Source organism: Brassica napus, chromosome C5, assembly GCF_020379485.1.
Source record: "Brassica napus cultivar Da-Ae chromosome C5, Da-Ae, whole genome shotgun sequence".
NCBI classification, from domain to species: domain Eukaryota; kingdom Viridiplantae; phylum Streptophyta; class Magnoliopsida; order Brassicales; family Brassicaceae; genus Brassica; species Brassica napus.
In genome coordinates this window covers 18,098,540-18,119,974 of record NC_063448.1, presented here as the reverse complement: position 1 = coordinate 18,119,974, position 21,435 = coordinate 18,098,540, and the positions used below count along the sequence as shown (strand labels likewise).

Below are 21,435 nucleotides of genomic sequence, written 5' to 3'. Positions count from 1 at the left end.
TCCTCTTAATCTTTCGTATGGAGTTTGATCCCTTAATGCACGAGTAGGGACACGGTTGATCAAATATGTTGCGTGCCTAACTGCTTCTCCCTACATGTAGTTAGGTACTTTCATGGCTTTTAACATGCTTCGCGTCATCTCCATTAGAGTTTGGTTTCTCCTTTCGACGACTCCGTTCTGTTGAGGAGTATACGGAGCTTTCAAGTGTCTCTTAATACCATTGACGTTGCAGAAATCTTGAAATTCGTTTGATGTAAACTCCCCTCCTCTATCCGTACGGAGAGTTACTATCTTCTTGTTAACTTCCTTTTCCACAAGAGCCTTGAATATCTTAAATCTCTCAAACGCTTCACTTTTGTCTTTGAGTAAGATAGACCACATGTATCTCGTACAATCATCAATAATGACGAATATGTACCTGTTTTGAGATAATGTTGCCGGACTTATCGGTCCACAAAGATCAGCATGCAATAGTTCCAATGCATTAGATGATCTATATGTCGTGGATAAGGGGAAGGGATATCGGGTTTGCTTGCCGACTAGACAAGAGTCACATATCTTTTTTTCTTCTGTGATCTCTGGTAAACCGTAAACCATCTCCTTTGTTGCCATTGTCTTGATCGTCTTGAAGCTTATGTGACCAAGTCTTGCGTGCCATCTCCATGGTTCTTCCTTTAACCGTGTGAGTAAGCATGTTGGTTTCCCAACCTGTAATGAGATTTTGTAGAGTCTGTTAGGTGACCTTAAGACTTTGACCAGTAGACGTCCACTAGGATCCCGTAAAGTGAGATAGTTGTCCCTCATCCTCACGTCGCAGCCTTGCTCTGTGGCTTGTCCTAAGCTCAATATATTACTTTTGAGCTCAGGTATGTAGTAGATATCCTTTAAAAGCTGTTGTTCTCCCGTCTTTGCTTCAAAGAGAATAGAGCCTCTCCCGTTGATATCAACATACGATCCGTCTCCAAACTTGACTTTCCCTTTTACGTTCTCGTTAAGTTCGGTAAAGAAAGATCTCTCCCCTGTCATGTGATTACTAGCGTCATTGTCTAGATACCACATCCCTTTTTCTTTATTGTCTGCTTCAAGCTTCTTCGGTATTACCTTCCCTTCGTTTTAGAATACAACCTCATGCATGTACAGAGCTTTATCTGACGTCTCAGTCTCTGTATTGTTGAGTTCTTGGTCCTCTTTCTTTTCTGGACATACGGAGGCAAAGTATCCCTTTTTGTGACAATTAAAGCATTCAATTTGAGAGTAATCTCTCTTCTCCTTGCTTTTATCACCACTGTTGCTACTACCACGCCCCCTTCCTCTTTTCCCACGACCCCTGTTGGAACCTCGTCCTCTGCCTTTGGTTCCATGATCGGAGTAGAGGAGCTTTCCATTATCCTCAAGTTTCTCTCCTCGCATTCTCTCTTCTCCACGAAAGCGCTCCTCAAACGCTTTGAGGCGACCTACCACATCTTCGTACCTTGTGTTGTTTAGGTCAAGAACTTGTTCTAGTGTTGCTGAGAGCTGAAGAAATTTGCTTGGCAGACACGATAGAAACTTCTTTACTAGTTTTGCTTCTTCTATCGTATGGCCGAGTGATGCAGCTGTTCCTGCAAACTCTGATAATTTTCTTGAGAACGTATCTATCGAATCATTATCTTTCATTCTCAGATGATCGAACTCAATCATCAGTGTGTGCAGGCGTGCTTCTATTACTCGATCAGCTCCAATATTCATTGCTTTCAATGCTTCCCACATACCTTTAGGAGAGTCTTGCTCACCAACTTGTAGAATTATGTTCTCTGGAATTCCTTGAAACAAGAGAATTGTAGCTAGGTCATTCTTCTTTTGGTCCTTTGATCCTGGATCAATGGTTTCTCATACCTCATGAAACCTAAATAGAACCTTCATCCTTAAAGACCAGACAGCATAGTTCGTTGCTGTGAGCATTGGTGTTTTGACAGAGGGTGGTAACGCGCTTAACTTCATAGCTGGTTTTGTCTCTGAATCACTCATGATTTGATTAACCTGGCTCTGATACCAAATAAAGTTGCAGGATCCGAACTTGGTATGATCGTATGAACACAAACGTAATAAAACTTTTGCTTTGTGTTATTAAACTTTCTTAACTTTCTTCTTCTTTTCTTATGAGATTATCTTACAATTAGATCTCTATATATAGGTAATAGAAGACCCTTATCTTGTCCTATTACATCATGATCTAGGAATCTTATCTTAACTTTATCTTAATCCTAAATCTAATAGATTTTGTTCTTCATCTTTCCTTTTTATGAATAACTTGTTTCCTAAGCTTTCCTTGAAGCTTATCCAACAGTTTAATGGCAGTTTTTCTTGTTCAACTTATTAATTTGCTTTTATGTTTCCTTAAGACTATCCCATCCACTCATCCACAAGTTCTATTTCTAGGTTTATATTTTGGTTTATATTCTTTTGAGAAACGATAATTTGCAAAAAAAAAAAGAGAACATCATTTTTATTTTATGTATTTACTAAATTATGAAACAATTTATAGGATATATGGTGAGACATATCTAATTTCTACTATTCTTTATTTTTTAAATGTATGATCTTTTAGATAAATAAAATAATAAAAACATATTTTATATAAATATAGTAACATTTTAATTAAATAATTTTTGTTACCCTTTTTAATATTTTTAAAATAGAAAAATATTTTATTTCGTGAAACATGAAACATTGTCTAAAACATAATACAATTTGAGGAACTAATAAAATATAAGGTAAATAATAAAGGTAATAAAATATAAGGTAGATAGTCAAAATCATGATTAAAATATGTTGACGTGGTCACTAATGTTTAATTGTATGATTAGTAAGAAAAAGGTATAATTAGTAATTAGTGAAGATTAGATGCTTTGCGCATGAAAAGAGGGAAAATGTTCGATGTCCCAAATATATGTTTGTTACCCTTTTTCCTTTTTCGAGGGATAATGCTTCTTCTCTTTTCTCTCAAGTAAGGTTAGTTGGGTTCGTAAAAATCAATGGACCACGACGATAAGAAACGTATATGAACTTGTAACTGCTATTTTTCACTAACATTTAGAATCATATTCTTAGAGATATCACCTAAGAATATCAACCTTTAAGTTAGGAATAACGAGCCATATCATCACTTTTATAGATGTGTAAATATGCAATATAAGCAAATGAATGCTACTTTCCCGGTCTTATATGAGTCTACATACTTTTTGGTTTCAGAACAAAAATGACAAGAAACTTTGCTTCACACCTTCTAATTCTATATAAATTTTAAGAGATCCAGAAAATTTTGAAGCTATTCTAGTGTAGTGGTTAAATTCAGGTCATGTAGGTGAATAGTTCTATAAAACTACAATGTAGCTTTGTGCTCACTTGCTTGCTTCCACTACAAACACAAAGGGACTAAAATATTGCTTAAAAATACCTTATATAATTTGATATTCTTGAGTCGGAAATTCTGCAATCTTACTTGAACGATTTTTTATAATCTAACTAAAGTTTTGTGCTCACTTGCTTGCTTCCACTACAAACACAAAGGGACTAAAATATTGCTTAAAAATACCAATACATTGGGTCTAGTACTACTCGAGAATATTGTAATATTTTCTTTTGATATATTTACAATCTGTTAGGGTTGGTTTGTGGCTACCAACTCAACTATAACATGCGGAGAACGCTTTTTGAAAACGTGTACGAAAGTGTCAAGAACGCTTTTCGGACAAACGGCGACGTCATTGCCTTGATCTGCAAATAATAGGTTATGTGGGCAGCGCCCATAAACGGATCTTGCTAAACAATTATGGCGGACGAACCGCGTTCTGAATTTTACGGCTAATCATTATATGCATTGGTTCGAAAAATATATATCATTTCAACTACTTAGAACACGTGTAGCACCACTTAAGCGAATCAATTACTCTAAAATTGTCACATAACGTCAATCAAGAAAATCTTATGATATGTGTTTTGAGATATAATAGGTCTAGAACCACAATGTTACAAAATTTGTACCACCACCAACACTAGGGTCAACTCTCAAATTTATAGAATTTCAAACAAATTCAAATTTGAAGTGAGGTGATCTATACACATACTATTTTTTATGTCAATTTGAAAGATAAAAAGAAATTAATCATTTAAATTTTGGAAACTAAGTATATTTTTCATCCACTATGCTAAAGACCGGTCATGACTGATACATAATTCTAATCTCTACAATCTTTATCTTCATCAAATTATCAGGTGTTATCACACCTGCAGTAAACACATAAAAAAGATATTGTAATTTCTTACTTTTATAAAATCGTAACAAATTATAGTTTACTTTTTTTGTAACGCAATCGGTCTAGAAACGCAATTTCATCAATCAACCGTATCGTCATCAACCGCTAACTCTTTCTTAATCGTCACCAAATTTTTTAACGTCGCCAATTTTTTTTTTTTTTTTTTTTTTTTTAACGTCGCCAATTAAATCTGAAAGGAAAGGGAAGGATAAAATAAAGTAGAAAAAGAGAAAAGGGAAGCAAGGGAAGAAAGCTGCATGCACCCATGTGCCACTTCTTTGCTATGCCTTGAAGAATCAAACAACGCTAGTGGAGCGTAGAGACTTTGATCCTAATACCACTCCTTAACATATGCCCATCCTATCATCATTTCACAGCGCATATGTACTAATGTTATAATTTATTTCCTTAAAATGATATAGCATATTAATATGGGTTCCAATAATATAGGACGGTGATTTGCCTCCCCTCCATGTTACAATAAATTCAAATATGCCACATGCTGGGAAGAATATGCATTTTATAAATAATATTTAGACTAATTAAGATTGAATTTGCAAAAAGCACAACACTCTAACAAATTGGGGAAAAAAAAAATCTTATTGTAAGTCCTACTATTTATATTTTTCGTACAAGAGAATTTCACAAGTCCTAAATAATAATGTGTTTTCCATATGCACTTTGAAATGATATAACAAAACAATAATGTAAAATAACAGAAGTAATCAGAAAATTTAAATTGTGGTTAAAATGGACAACAAATTCAAACTAAATGCAGCGGTTTTGTAGCTGCAAAGCATTCTGCTTGGCTAATGAGACAGAAACCGTGTGACCATTGTGTGTGCCAATACAAATTGCCTGATGTAATCCTGATCGCTTGGCAAATTCTTAATCCATAAGTAATATGATCACTTAATATGATATGGTACAAAGGTTTCAAATCTGGTCTATCTGGTATTTGGACCATGTTCTGGAGGCTAGGAATGTGATAGCACAGAGAATAGCCAATAGTGTAACCTCTGAACGCATATATCAGTCCTACATAGCTACTGGTGGACCTAAGTGGTTGAAAGATCTAATTGCGTATGAAGCCTGGAACGCTGCTCCTCTTCCTTAAATGGGAACACCCCTGTCTCACCTCCATCTCTGAAGTGAATGGTTTGTTATGGTGTTATGTCTTTTCAGACAACCATTTTATACTTCATTTGTTTTCACCTGCCTACTGGTATGGTTTTTGTTTTTCCCTTGTTTTGAATGTTTGCGGTGATGGCTCAATAATATCCAGCGTTATAAAAAAAAAAGGGTAATATGATCACCATAGTACTTGTAAATCTATAAGTTTTGACTCTTTTTGTATATCTCTAGTTTGCTTAGATGCAAAATATCTATTTACAATAAATTCGTTTATTTCATATATTAATGGTAGTGGTATCTCAGGGAAAGTATTAAACTGTTGGAACATTTTTCATTGAGGGAAGCTCATCAAGAAGTAGAGGAAAGAAACACAATGCGGTGAAACTAGGAACAGATGAAATCCCCAAACCTCTAAAGGACTCGCCACATCTTTAATGAACATTGCTAAAGAAGAGGTTGCATCAGTGATTTCAATCCATGTGTTCAACTTGACTACTGTAATACAAATTTTGCTAAAGAAGTTGCATCAGTTTTCTGTTGAATCAATCGAAACTTTATGATAAAAACAATGTGAAGATGACAAGGAACATTTTGCATTGGCAAACGTTATTACAGGAACACAGCTTCATGTTTTCTGATTGAGGAGAGCCCTAAGTAAACTTCTCAGCCTCTTTTTTCTCTACAAGTTTGATGAAATTGCGGACAATTGTCTTGCCTTCCGTTGTTATAATACTCTCCGGATGAAACTGAACTCCCTGTGAACCAATTTTTACAAGACTTCAAGAGTTCTGTTTCTTTTAACGGATAAGGCAAGAAGAAACATGAAACACTTGAGTGAGTTTTTCTTTTACCTGTATATGCTTGTGCTTCCTGTGTCTTGCTGCCATAACCAAACCATCTTCTGTCCACGCAGTAACCTCGAGTTCATCACTGGGAAACGTATCTTTCTCAATCACGAGGCTGTGATATCTACCTACAAGGAAAGGGCTGAACAAGAAACACCAACAAGATTTTTTTTTAGAACGCATATTTACAGGCTTATGATTATTGTTTTTTGCAGAAAGCATATATAGTATAAAAACTAGATTCATACTTGGATAAACCAGAGAACAAGCCTTCTTCTCCTTTCTCATCATAGTGAACCATAGAGCTTTTCCCATGCATTACACCATATGGTGACCGCACGATCTTTCCTACAACCAACATGTCATACAAAAGGCGCATTTGAGTTGAGGAAACCTAAGATGTCTTTGTTTCTTATGCAAAACTAACCTCCAAATGCTTCTCCTATACACTGCAAACCCATACACACTCCAAACAAAGGAACATGTGGTCCAAGTTCCAAAACAGTTTGTAAGGAAATCCCAGAGTCTTGTGGGGTACCTATCAATCAATATATTAAGAAAGCTGTATATCTTCTTCTTCTTCTTTCTTCCGAACAAGAATCATAAAAGATACAAAACGATGTCAGAGGCTAAAACACTTACCAGGCCCAGGAGAAATCAGAACCCCTCTTGGATTTTTCCTGCACAACAAAAGGAAAATCAACACTCACCGATTTAAGCAGAATGAATATTGGTTTATTCTCACCTTTTCAGCTCCTCTACTGTAAGTTCGTCGTTGCGGTAAACTTCAAAATGGCATCCTACCTCTCCCAGATACTATTTAATAAAACATAGGAATACAGAAACTATATGATGAGAAAGACAAATTGGATGCACTTGACACCATTATGCGTGGAGGAGAGAGCTAGAAGTCAGACATGAGCAGCAAATGAACTTCACGAGACAGAGCGAGTACTAGGAATAAACTAATCTAAAGTTCAAAGAAGTGACCGTATCAGCTTTTGATGGATCAAGAACTACAACGACAAAACATACAAATGAAAAAAAAAACACTATTCTCTAGAGAACTAATGCCTTTCCACAATAAGATTCAACGTGTGGACATAAACGACACACGAGAGAATCATCTTACAATATTATATAGTTCTGTCCAACGAAGATTAGAATTGTGAAACATAATTATCTTAACAATGAATACTTGAACACATTCCTATAAAGCTAAGAGCTTGCAATTAACCAGGACCATAATCTATCGAGGGTTCTCGTAGTGGGAACCTGACAGAGATTGTAGGTGAAGCTGTCGTAATTATCAATCACGATGATGGGACCACCACCCTTGTGCTGCTTACTAGATGAATTGACAACAACGGAAGAGGAAGGTGTCGAGTTCGATTGCGACATTTCAATCGCAGCTTTCGTAACGACATATCTACGACTCTTCCCCGACACCGAAACTCCTATCAACCAGAGGGAAAGAACAAAAAAATATTAAACCTTTTGAATCCAATAACGCTTAAGAAACAACGAGACTTACTGGTCGGATTCGGACAGGGCTTGACGAGAGAGGAAGGGTCTAGGCGTGTGGTTGATCCGGGCTTGGGTTGGAGAAGACAAGAAGAAGACTTGTGGAATGTACTAGCCGCCATTTGTCGGAAAGCACAGATTCTCCTATAGTCCTTTCTCTGGTTCGAAGAGAGAGAGAGAGGAGATTTTATAAAGAAGGAAGGCTCTGTGAGAGAGAGAGAGAGAGAGAATTGGGAAGTGGCAGGTAAAACGATGCGTTTATGTAAAACATGGACCACGTGTTTATTAATCAGTAGGTGAGTCATATTGTAATAGATGGTTCTTTTGTGGGTCAAAGTCTAAGTCTAACCAATAATTAATCTAAAATGGAGTTGAGAATTAGTAGTAAGCTGAGTCGAGCAGCCATCAAATCTAATACAGATTTCTTACAGGAGACGATTTTGTATGACTGGTCTATGATTGTGTTAATGCCATTCATTACTACAAACAACATCTATATATGTGTACTAGGTTAAGAGTTAATATCTGTGCTTTGCACATGACGAGCATTATATATATATATATATATATTTTATGTATTTTTTATATATTATAAAATAATAAATATATGTTGAATAAAAAGAATAATATATATATTAAATAATTAAAAAAGAATTATTCTTAGATAGCCCTAAAAAGTTTTTATCACAAATATAACCCTTACAAATCAAAATGACCAAAATGTTTTATTATAAATAAATATACACTCATACCCATAAGGTTAACTAATCTAGATTTTAGGGTTTAGAATTAAGAGATAGAATTTTGGACTGAGGCTTAAAATTTGAAAAAATAAAAATAAATATTAAAAGTTTAAAAATTAAAAATTTAAAACAACTTTAAAAAGCATTTTCGTATTCCAAAAAGAAAATTTGAAAAAATAAAAAAATATTTAAAAAATTCAAAATATTTTTAATAAAAAAGTTCAAATTTGAAAACATATAATTTGAATCTATAAAAATATTTTTTTATTCTTTTTTATTTATATTTATATATCTAGTGTATAAGAGTCTTTTGTCTCTTTACTAAAACATGTTTTGGTCATTTATTTCTTGGGAGCTCTTTTTATGACAAAAACTTAAAAATGTTTTATTTAAGAGAATTGCCCCAATTAAAAAGTCAGTAACTATTACGTATATAATTAAATTGGTGTGAACACATAAATAAATTTCATTAATGCAAACAATCACCTTTTCTATTTTATATGGTATACAATTAAATTTAAATTATATTAACATATATATATATAATGTATTTTTAATATTGATTTATATTAAATGATGCTTACCCATATGATATTTTGATCATTTGTATATTTTATTACAAAGACATTAAATCAGTGATAACAAAATTTTCATTGTGAAATTAATAGTTTTAGTAATTTATAATTTTTGTAAAAATTTCACTGCAAAGTTTAAAATTTAAATATTAAGTTTTCAATATTTTTCCAAGCTTTTATCAAAAAGCATTTTCAAAGAAAATTTCAAAATTTATATGGTATATAATTTAATTTAAATGATATATATATATATATATATGTATTTTAATCTTAATATTTATTAAATGAAACTTCCTACTTATATGATTTTGTAATCATTTGTATCTTGTCATATAAAATATTTTAAACTATGGAACACAAAAATTTGAATGTGAGACTTATAACAGTTTTAGGAATTATAGTTGTTTACAAAAATCAAAATATAACATATACAGAAAATCTAAAATTTTATTATATGGTCATATAAATGTAGTTGTTTAATTTATTATAATATTATAAATTAAAAATATGATAGAGGATACACTAATTTTTTATTAAATCTTTATTATTCAAAATCATTAATATCCACATTAGGTAAATCCGTAATTTTTATTTAAAGAAAGAATGAAGAGAAATTTATGGTTAATTTAATAAAAAAACTTATTATGTATATAGATTGACGAACATATTTTTCTAAGGATTCTAAAACTCATTATGGTGATGACCCGGACTATCTCAAATGTTGTAATGTTTCCCTTTTAATATATAGAGGATGCCTTATAAGGTGTTGGATAATTCCAAGACTTGCGCATCAAGTTAACTTATTAATAAGTGTTTAATAAGTTAAATACACAAAAAGGAAATCTAAGATAAAAAGAGAAGTTTACTATTTAGATTATGTTTGTGTTTTTATATTCCGTATGTAAAAAAAAATTGTCTTTCACTATAAATAGATATCTAATGGAAAGGTGTTCAATAAGATCTAAGAGAAACATTGATAGCTTTAGTTTTGAGAAGTTTTTAAAGGAAAACAGAAGGTTGTTCTTATAATTTTTTGTGTTTATAGAGATTTGAATTGGTATCAAAGCTTAAGTTGATTCATCGATCTTGGCGATAGACAGAATATCACGTAAGCAAGATGGCCGACGTGACTAGAGTTGTGCCTCGTACGAACAACTTTGGAGCTGCATCCATCCAATGTCCAATGTTGTCATCAACAAACTATACTGTGTAGTCGATGAGGATGGAAGTTTTGCTGTGTGTTCATGAGTATGGGACATAATCGAACCCGGTTCAGATAATCAAAGAAAAACGATGTTGCGACTGCTTTTTTGTTTCAATTTATTCCTGAAACTTTGATACTCTAGGTGGGAGAATAAACCGCTTCAAATCGTGTAAGAGAGGAGAGACTTCAGACATTGATGATGGAGTTTGTTAGGTTGAAGTTCTATGATAATTATACGGTTGATGACTTTGCGGGAAAGAAATCAGGCCTATCAAAGTAGTCTTGTTGGGAGAAAACATAGAAGAGTCCAAGATGCTGAAGAAATTCTTAAAGGGACTCCCGAGACACGTACATCCAGATCGTAGTGTCTATTGAGGAAGTCCTAGACCTTAATTCTACGGGTTTTGAGGACATAGTTGGAAGGATAAAGGCATATGAGGAGCGTGTAGGGGAAAAAACTCAAAAATAAAACCAAGAGAAGCTTATGTTTTCAAATAACGACCAACATAGTCATATAGTTCTAGGGTTTCCGTGGTAGAGGTAGAGGACGAAATGGAAGAGGCAATGTTCGAGGTCGATTAACAATCAAAATCATGTGTCACACAACGAAGAAGGATCGTTCAAAGGTGATATGTTGGAGATGTGACAAGCCGGGTCACTATATAACTTTCTATCCCGAGAAACCGATAAAGAATCAAAAAGCCAACCTAAACGACACACAAGAGGCCGACGCCCTCTATGTACATGAGGTGGTGTTCTTGAATGAAGACAAAGTGATTCTGAAGAATCTTGATATCGACAAAGGCAATACATTTGTTTGGTATTTAGATAATGGAGTGAGCAACCACATAACAGGAAAGAAGGAGTTCTTTTCGAGTTTGGATCAAAACACCAAAGGGAAGGTGAAGTGTGATGATGGTTTATGTGTTGATATTGTAGGAAATGGTGTGGTTACTATTGTGTGCAATACTGGAGAGAAAAAGGCACTCAAAGACATATATTACATACCGACCTGAAGAATAACATATTGTATCTTAGACAAGCAACAGAAAACGGATGTGAGGTTAACATGAAAGATGTTTATTTAACACTCATATATTCGTGTCGAAGACTGCTAGTATGAGTTACAAGATCTTCAAACCGTATCTACACGACCCCAATGGAGATTAGCTACCTGAAGTGTTTACATGTCAGAGATGAAGATGCTACATAGAGGTGGCATGCTCAACTAGGACATATAAGCTATGGAGTTATGAACAACATGGAAAAGAATGAGATGGTCGTAGGAATGCTGAGTGTAATACATGAAGAAATTGTATGTGACGCATGTCTAGCAGGGAAGTAGACTAGACACTCATTCCCGACTAAAACCATGTTTTGTGCGACAAAGCCATTGGAGTTATTGCATGGAGATTTGTGTGGAACAATTACACTACCAACTCCAGAAAATAATCGGTATGTGTTTGTCTTAATAGATGACTTCTCCAGGTATATGTGGACAATACTTATGAAGGAGAAGAGTGAGGCATTTGATCGTTCACCCAGGTTTAAGGAAAGTGTAGAGAAGAAAATCGACTCAACCATTAAAACCTTTCACACCGATAGAGGATGAGAGTTTACGTCAGCTGAGTTCTATCTATTTTGTGAAGTGAATAGACTTGAGGCTATGGTAGCCGAGTTGAAATCTATCACAAGAAACAAGACGTTGGAGCTTGTGGATAGACTGACTGGTGATAAACATATAGGTGTAAAGTGGATCTACAAGATAAAGAGAAAGGCGGATGGTATGATGAACAAGTATAAGGCGAGACTTGTGAAAAAAGGCTATGTACAAAGACAACGAATAGATTTCGATGAAGTGTTTGCACCAGTAGCACGTCTCGAAACTATTTGGCTCTTAATAGCCCTTGCAGAAACAAACTGTTGGGAGATACATCACTTGGACATGAAGACCGCTTTCTTGAATGGTGATCTAAAAGAGTTAATGTATGTGACACAACCTGAAGGTTTTGAAAAGAAAAGAGAAAAGATCGAGTTTATGTGTTACCCAAAGCTTTGTATGGATTACACCAAGAACTTGGAATGTGAAACTCGATCAGGTTTTAAAGGAGATTAGATTTAATAAATGCAGGAAGGAGCCATCAGTGTACCGCAAAAATGAAAGAGGAGACTTCTTACTAATAGTAATTTACGTTGATCTTCTATTTGTGACGGGAACTTCATTTAAAGTGATTAAGCAATTCAAAGGAAAGATGTCAAAGAAGTTTGAGATGTCAGATCTTGGAAAGCTAACTTATTACCTTGGCATATAAGTGATTCAAGGAGCAGAGGTAATCATGATAAAACAAGAAAGCTATGCTCAAAGAATCCTATGTGACACAAAGATGGAAGTGTGTAACATAAATTTAAATGTTGTAAACAATTGGTTTATTAAATAAAAAAAAATATATATATATATATATATTTTTTTTTTTCAGAACATAGTATACAATATATAAAATAATTAATACAAATACTAATAGTTATCACAAGTCGCGGATTGGGCTGATTCAAAATATGACTCAATTTTTTAAGATGATATATTCTATAAAAATTCACAATGGTGGAGGTCTTTTCAAATATGGTCTCATAAAATTTGTATAATATAAATAAAAAATCATTGTATTTTTCACAATGAAGTCAATCTCTAATTATTCTTAACAATTCAAAACATTTTTATATTGTTTTATCATTTTACATATAAAACACATTTACATTATATGATACACATTCTTATATACACCAAATAATCTTACAAAAACATAATGAAAGGGAAAGTTTAGATTATTTAATATATAAACCATGACAATAATGATTTTTATTTGAAATAAACAGAGAGTTTTAGTAAATTAATAATATACCATATTTACATCATTATTAATTGCAGAATTTTTATCATAGAATAACTAAAAATACATGATTTGGTGTTTAAACGTCTTATAGTAAACAATATATGATTAATATTAACAAGGTTACTGATGAGAAATGTATCTTATTGATTTTGAAGATGAGTTGTCCAATAATGCATAAGATATTACTGACACTATTGTCGTGTTGTATCTTGGCAAATGGTAGTTTAGACTACTATTTTTATTAAGTGATTTTCACGTAAAATGTGTCTCTTTGATAACCAATAAATAATATAATGGTCGTCTCAGTGCTAGTTCTGAGATTTTTTTATTCTCCAAGGCACTTTTTGACTTAGGTATTTCATGATGAGACACATCTCACCTGAGGCAACCTTTCGTATAAGTTAAAGACATCGATACCCTCATAGTAAATGAAACCAAACCGAACTGAGTATTCCCCTAAACCAAATCATACCAAGACCAACTTATACGAAATCCTAGCGATCTATCTCCCTCATTTCCCCTCTTTTCTAACTCTCTCACTCTCTCCCAACGTTTGCGGCGGAGACTAAGACCCTAGTTTCAGACTCGCCTGTTTCACCTCTACTATCCCAGCTGATAACACTTTTTATGCCAGCGTAGACAGATTCCAACATGCGAGATTTACTCCGAGGTAAACACTTTCTGAAACTGGTCTCTCAAACCAAACTCTGAGATTTGATTTTTTATTTTCGCGATTTTTTCTGTCTTACCAAAGATTTGATTTTTAATTTACGAGATTTTCCCCTTCTCTATCCATTTGTTTTCTGGTTTCTCCCCTCTCTATTCATGTGTTTTGTTTGTTTTATTCTCACGGTCATAATCTTTTTCTCATCTCGTTGTAGGAAACAACAAACCGGACAAACGCCTCCCACCGAGGCTGTTCGCGACAGACCGGTCCCCTACCGGTCGGCTCAACATCTACTCCAAGCCAGACATTCTACCTTTCATACAACATGTCTTAATGAACACAAAGGAGCTTCAGTACATCAAAAACTCTTGTTTCGGGAAGTTGTTTGAGCTCCCAGCACGTCAATGTCATGTCTCGTGTAAACTAATTCACGCCTTTCTCACCAGACAACTACTTTGCGAGGATAATAACACACTCTGGACAGTCTTCCGTAGCGATCCCATCCGGTTTGGGCTTCAAGAGTTTGGCACAATCACAGGGTTACCATGTGGAGAGTTCCCTACAGACTATGACACCGAATTAGAAGTCCAGAGCAACAACATCAGTGATCCTGACTGGGTCAAGCTGTTTGGGAAGGAAAAAATTGTTACCATTGCTGATCTGCGTCACAAGCTCGAGACCGACGCACGAATGCTAGGGTGGAAGAAGCTGCAACTGGCTCTAATATTAATTGTTGACAGTGTTCTAATTGCTCATCAACAGAAGACACGCCCTACTTTGAAGTATGTCAAAATGGTCCAGAGTGTCGATGCTTTCTTCCAACACCCTTGGGGCAGGGAGTCTTTTCTGAAGACCATTACTTGCATGAAACCTCCCCAGGAATGCAAAGACCCAATCGGAGAGCTTGTCTGTCTATTGAGGCAGGATTCTTTCAGACTCAAGGGATTCCCCCTAGCATTACAACTTCTTGCATTTCAAGCTGTCCCACAGCTTCAGACCATAATCCATGCGCCTGTGGACACTTTATCAATCAGTCAACTTGAAGAACCTCATCTTCCTCTTCACTCGAACATTAACTACGTTGACATACTCCGCGTGGAAGCTGAGCAGAATGTAAGAACCTCACTGTCTTTGTTTTTTAAAGTTTAATTTGCTTGTCTATTAGAGCTAGGCTGATGCTGGTTGAGATATGTGCATATAAGCTATGTCTGATAATTGTTGAGATTATGATTTATGCTGCTCATTTTTTTTGCCATTTACAGCTTGCAGTAACATCACTGATACAAATACAAAGCCAAACACAACCGGGATGGGGAGTTTGGACTGACTTTGTTGCTGATGAGCGGATAACTTACATGGAGAACCTCATAGCGAACCACTACCCCTTCAAGAAGCATCTTTGGCCTGGAGGAGACAGGTCTGGGCTCATTCTAATTTATGTACCTCATGAGGAGCAACCAGCACCGAATAGGAATGCTCTCAAGCCCAGGAAAACCCTAAAGAAACCATCATCGTCCCGTAAGCAGAAGAGGATCAACAACTACTTCCCCAGAACTGGTTCAACCAGAAACTCAAACGATCAGGTTTTTCAAATGTTGACTAAAGTTTCTACCCAGGTTTCCAAACTCCGAAAAGAGAACAAGGTGCTGCGCCAGCTAATCAAACGCAGAAAGTCTCGTACCCACAGCAAGCGATCTGCTTTCCACTCTGTCATTTGTTGTTCTAAGAAAGCTCATCTATAACACAGAGGATGTCAGACTGACCCAATGGTCCAAACTACAGATGTTCCACCTAACAAAACGGTACAATTTATTAATTTCCTTCAAATTCACAAAAAATATTTTTTCTTTACTCGTCTCCGCCACCAATTGCAAGGACCGACACCTATGGAGGAAGACCAGCCTCAATGCAACTCCCCCGTCGTCAGCCAATATGCAGCTCAGCACTACGGCCAAAATACAAGCAACTCAAATCCGTTACACATCCCTGCACTACCCCAACACACATCCCCTGTCCACAACTCCCCTGAGAACACCTCTCCCGTTCACAAATCCCCTGAACACCCCCCCCCCCGTCCACAACTCCCATGAGAACACCTCTCCCGTTCACAAATCCCCTGAACATACACCCCCCATCCACAGCTCCCCCGTCCACAACTCCCCTGAGAACACCTCGCCCGTCCACAGATCCCCTGAACACACACCCCCCGTCCACAGCTCCCCCGTCCCCAACTCTCCACAACACACATCTCCCGTCCACAACTCACCCAAACAAACCACCACCGTCCACAACTCACCGCAACACACTCCCTCTGTTCCACCAGGTTCCAAACTCATTGCACATGTACGAACTTCACCACTCCCAGCTTCCCCTTCTGGCACACCTCCTTGGTTGTACAATCCCGAGTCCCTCCCTGTCATTTATCGTTCTTACATCTACGATGCTGCTGATCATCCTAACAGCCCCCCTTGCACCACCTCCTTAACCAAGGTCTTGAAATCTTCGAGCCCTTCAGTCAAGAGCCCTCTTCACTGAATAATCCTCGATACTACACTTCAACGCGCAAAGATCCTCAGCAGCAACTAAACTCCATCACACCAGAGACTTCTCCAACTAAGAGCAGCGGCTTTGCTGAACATGCCGACTCTGTCAATGCCTTCGCTGCAACCGCTACATCTAAACGTACCTCCGCCCCCATCTTAAATTTTGATCAAAACCAGGTAGAAATTGATTGTAGATGTACCGTTAATCTATCATTCTTTCTTTCCAATCCTTACTGCCTTAACCTCTTTTGTAAAGGAGGATTGTGTTGATGTAAGTGACTCCTCCCCGGCTAGGCCCACTCCAAGGCATCAGCCATCAGATGAGGAATGCCACCTCGCAGCATAACTCAAGAAACGCCCTTCTATACCAGCCCTTGCACTCTTGGTTCCGCTCCCACAGACTCAGTGGGAGCTCTTCAAGTCGACTCTTAAGTAAAATATTCAAGTGTAAGGGTGTTGCTACCTTTATTCATGTCCAAACGACACATTTAAGCATTTACAGCCATCTTGACATTCAAGTTCTAACACTTGAACATGTTTCACATCACGCCCTCTAAATTTGACTTTTCCAACAAATTCATTCTTGAAATAGCGGAGCCTCAAAAATGGGTCACCACATTTGTAAGTTCTTTTTTTTTGTGGTTTGTAGATTTTATGATCAATACTTGTCTTATCACGTTATAACATAAGACGTTTCATCCTAATGCAGCATATGAAAATTTTGATGTACATGCTCGCTGGAAGGCACAAAGAAATGCTTCATCGAGAGGGTCTTGCGTTCACAACACCCCATCTAGTTTCCGGAATTCAGGAGTTATGGAAGAGGTTCAAACCGTTGAGAAGGAAAGACCTATTCCAATGGGGCAAGCGTCTGACTGAGTTGGTGCTAAAGGCGGGGGAAAAGTGGATGGAGGATGTGACCACGATATACACTCCAATGATCTGGGCCGATAAACATTGGGTGGGGCTCGCTATTAACCTCTACATGGGCTACGTTGAGATTATGGACCCACAACCTTCGTTGAACAAAGACAAGAAGGTGTCCACGTTTATGGAAGCGCTCCTCACTGCATTCCCCTACCTCGTGAAGAAGGTTGCCAAACCACAGCAAACTCAGTTCCGTGGTCTCGAGCCTTTCTATTGGAAAAGGATGAAGGATATCTACATCAACGAACGCTCGGGTGATTGTGGACCTCTCAGCATCAAGTTCATGGAGTTTCACGCTCACGGTGATCCAGCACCCCACATGTCTGGAATCACAGACATCGCAGTTGATGATCTACGCAAGCAGTATGCCATGGATGTCTACAAAACCATCGTCCTACCTGCTTATCACGCTCCAACATTTCCTTGATCACGAGTCCATTCCATCACCGCTCTAGTACTATTGTCTCTAAGCTTTTAATTGTGTCTTATGCTATGTAAACTCTGGTGACTGCAAAACCTTTTTTTGTAGAGTCACTAGTTGGCTTCTTAATCGGCTTTCTCTAGGGTGATAATGTTTTCCAGACTTTTTGCCCAGTTTGTGTTGGATCTGTTTTAAGTTTCCTATTGTTGCTTCTGTTTAATTGGAACCAACATAGCTGCATAATGGTCCCATAAATCACCTTATAAATGGATGTACATACCGGCCAGTTAGATCAATCTAAACCACCATTACTTAACCGGTCTTCTATATATGTACCAAACGATAAGCTTAAGACGTATCTCTCAATTAGGGTTAAAACTCTGAAAACCATCTCCGCCTCTCTACTTTCTACATCCTCGTCGGAGTGAAGATGACCAGTTCGTCTTCTTCAAGCTCCATATCCGCTGCCCGCAGGTCCGTTCACGGCGTCCCAAAAAAATGTTGGTGTGTGAAAGGACTCAGCATCTGGGCTTCAGAACCAAGGCGAACTCATTCCGAAGATTTTACCGCTGCGAAATTACCCTACAGGTCCTCCTTTCACCCCAGTTATCTATTATTCGAATATCACTGCTTTAAGTCATAAGTTTTTCTTCTGTTCTGCCCCTAAAACAGAGGAAATCTGAGTCCCACCTCTTTAAGTGGGAAGACGAAGCAATACCTGATGAAGTTAGTATGGTGGAGGCCAAAGTCTTGGATCTCGTCCACGACTTTCAGTCCCTCTCGAAGAGCGTAACTGAACAGATTGACTCACACAAGACTTAGCTACAGGAGCTTGAGGTTGAGATGATGTCTAAGCTCAATGAACAAATGTCGAAGGTGGCCCAATCTATGGATGAAGCAACTCGACAGTTCAAAGAAGACATGGATGCTACTCTCAATTCAAACATGAAAACAACACTTCTCAGCAACAATGGACCGGTTCATAACTTCGGAGCTGCTGTTGGCATTGTGTTAGCTATCGCATGCCTCTATTGGAAGCTCCTCTGAACATTATAACTAAGTTATCGATGCTTGCTTCTCGTTTTAGTTCTTCTTCGTCGCTACTCTAAGTTTTTATGTCAATCTATGAATCCTAGTTCAACCAACTATCTCATCATATAATCTAATCTGATTTACAGCTCTTTACATATATAATTAGCACAGATGATCTCAAAGTGTTTTTTGTGATGGAGGGGATTTACTCTGTGTTTGCCTTACTTTAGGTTCGTTGTACATGTGTTCCATGTACATATCCACATCCACACCTCTATTTATGTGTGCGTATAACAACGCCCACATGCACTACACACTACCTAATCAGACAATCAAAATGATAACCAAAATCAACAACAACTCAACATCCTTAATTTTTGGAAACCCAATTATTCCAACTTAGTTCAAAAACAATACACTTAAGTCTTGATAAGCAAATGATTTAGACTTAAAATACTCCGAAAAGCAATACTGATCCCAAATAAACGACTTAAACATGTTAAGTTAGTTTTTTCTGAAAAAAATTTCTCTCCTCCGATGGGGTCCTATCCCACTTATGTTTCCTGCAAAAAAATCTCACTCTCCTCTCTTTATGGGTTCATTGCAACGGCTCCTGTTGTGCCCTACACCACGACATCTTCCACACCTATTAGGAATCAGCTTTGTCTTCTTAGACACCTGAAACAAATTTACCAATTTAAATGATAGTCATTATATTATAGCGCTCGCAAGGAAAGTTCGCTCTAGACCAATGAGCAGAACCGATCTTCCCCAAATAAACACCGCATGCACTGTTCGTTGCTCTCACCTTACTGAACAGATCTCTGTAATCCCGTTGTCTGTATGCAGTTGCAGCATCAGTCACCATCTTGGCCAAGTGCTTGCTAGAGTAGCGTGAGTTGACGTTCCTTGCCAAATGGACAATGCAGGCCTCATGTTGAGCAGATGGATATACACGTTTCACAGCATTAGAGATTGATGTAGCACGATCAGATATAATAGCCAGACTTGGGGAATCAGCTAATATACGCTCAACCTTCTGGAGGAACCATGTCCACGCATCAATGTCTTCACTGTCCACAACAGCTAAAGCTAGAGGAAATATCTAGAAATTTGCATCCTGCCCACTAACAGTCAATAGCACCCCCTTGTACTTGCCTCTTAGGTGTGTACCATCTATCACCAGCACACGACGTAGCTTCTTAAACCCATCTATGGACGCCCCAAAGGAAAGGAACATATAACGAAACCGCTCATCTCCATCCTCATCTATCTCGGTTTCCAAATCAGCAACAGTTCTAGGATTAGCAAGTTTTAACATGTGTAAATACTCGGGCAGCTTCAAGTACGACTCTTCCTCTTATCCACGAATGTCAATGATAGCTTTTTCTTTTGCCCGATAGCACTTCATGTAAGATGCTGTCCCTCGGAGATCCTCCAGCACTAGCCTCTGCAACTCAGACGCCACTGGTCCTTTACCGGGTTGCCCAAACTTACTTTTGTAAACCGCTGCAATCACCTTAGATGTAGCTTTGCTCTTATACCCCTGCCTTGACTCGATGGGGCAACGATGATCTAGTTGAGCTTTCCTTATCTCATAATACCCACATCCTCTAATCTCGTGAGCTGTAACCCTCCAATCACAGTGTTCATCGGGACACTCAACAACAAAGGAATCAACTTTGGTTCTTGTCTGCTTGAAATGGAATTAATTCTTAATAGCATATATTTCCAAAGATATCTGACAATCTTCCTTGTTACCAAAGACCTTCCCAACATAGATCCTCCCATCCCTGTCATCCAAATCCATGTTCGGGATCTCTGCTGCAGCGTAGCTAGTATCATCAAACAGTGGAGGGATATCAAACTCCTCGTCATCAACTTCATCTAATTTTCTTGTGGACACCCTGCGCGGTCTGTCCACACTAACATGGGCATCCACGCCATAGAGCCACGGGTTTTGCTTACGAAAGTCTTCATTATTCGGGAGCTTGACGCCACTGCTACTACCACCCAACTCAACAACATGGTCAAAAGCATCATTAGTGGTGCAAGTGTAACGGCGAGGTCCACTATTTCTTGTCAAACCATCAACAATTTCGTCCTCATTGTAGATGACATTAACAGCATTGGAGCCTTTATAGTCACTGCTTAGTAATGGGTTCCAGAAATCTTTGTCATACCCTCGAGGGCGAACGTCTAGCTCGTTCACTTCTTCTCCTTTACAGTTTCGTCCTCCCCACCACTACTACCGCTAAAAGCTTCTCCTTCGACATACTTGCTACCGCTTTTGCTTTTCTCCCCACCACCACTAGCCCCAAAAGTGTCACCTTTCCCACACTTGCTTCCGCTTTCAATCTCTGCCTCAACTCTCTCCACCTCGCTCATAAACTCCACATCGACAAAGTCAACAGCTTTTGCCTTCGAACCATCCGTTGTAACATATCCCCCGTTGGAGATACCAGACCCTATTTTTGATGAACGCTTAGGTCCAAAGGCAACCGGCGTAACGAAACCCATTCCAGAGTCATCAACATTCTCGCTCACATCACAGGTTGTAAGTTTCTGCTCAAACCTCACAAACAGATTCATAGCCCCCTTCACCCTAAAGTGCTGCACAAAATAGTTTATAGC

The 21,435-nt window shown here is 37.5% G+C and overlaps 3 protein-coding genes across 3 annotated transcripts; 2 read left to right on the top strand and 1 right to left on the bottom strand.

The window, feature by feature from the left end:
• Nucleotides 1–5,894: 5,894 nt before the first annotated feature.
• On the bottom strand, nt 5,895–8,067 carry LOC106367434 (anthranilate synthase beta subunit 1, chloroplastic). Its single transcript, XM_013807204.3, has 8 exons — nt 7,809–8,067; nt 7,550–7,731; nt 7,020–7,090; nt 6,917–6,954; nt 6,702–6,812; nt 6,523–6,622; nt 6,281–6,416; nt 5,895–6,184 (listed from the first exon to the last, which is right to left on the bottom strand). The coding sequence occupies exons 1-8, from the start codon at nt 7,918–7,920 to the stop codon at nt 6,080–6,082; spliced, it is 855 nt and encodes a 284-aa protein (XP_013662658.1). The 5' UTR covers nt 7,921–8,067; the 3' UTR covers nt 5,895–6,079.
• Nucleotides 8,068–11,986: 3,919 nt separating this feature from the next.
• LOC125587127 lies at nt 11,987–15,620 on the top strand. Its single transcript, XM_048757283.1, has 3 exons — nt 11,987–12,419; nt 14,093–14,991; nt 15,141–15,620. The coding sequence occupies exons 1-3, from the start codon at nt 11,987–11,989 to the stop codon at nt 15,618–15,620; spliced, it is 1,812 nt and encodes a 603-aa protein (XP_048613240.1).
• Nucleotides 15,621–18,035: 2,415 nt separating this feature from the next.
• Nucleotides 18,036–18,816, top strand: LOC111211191 (uncharacterized protein At4g04775-like). The gene is made up of 3 exons (XM_048757282.1): nt 18,036–18,041; nt 18,442–18,558; nt 18,646–18,816. Exons 1-3 carry the CDS (start codon nt 18,036–18,038, stop codon nt 18,814–18,816), a joined length of 294 nt encoding a protein of 97 aa, XP_048613239.1.
• The last annotated feature ends 2,619 nt before the right edge of the window (nt 18,817–21,435 follow it).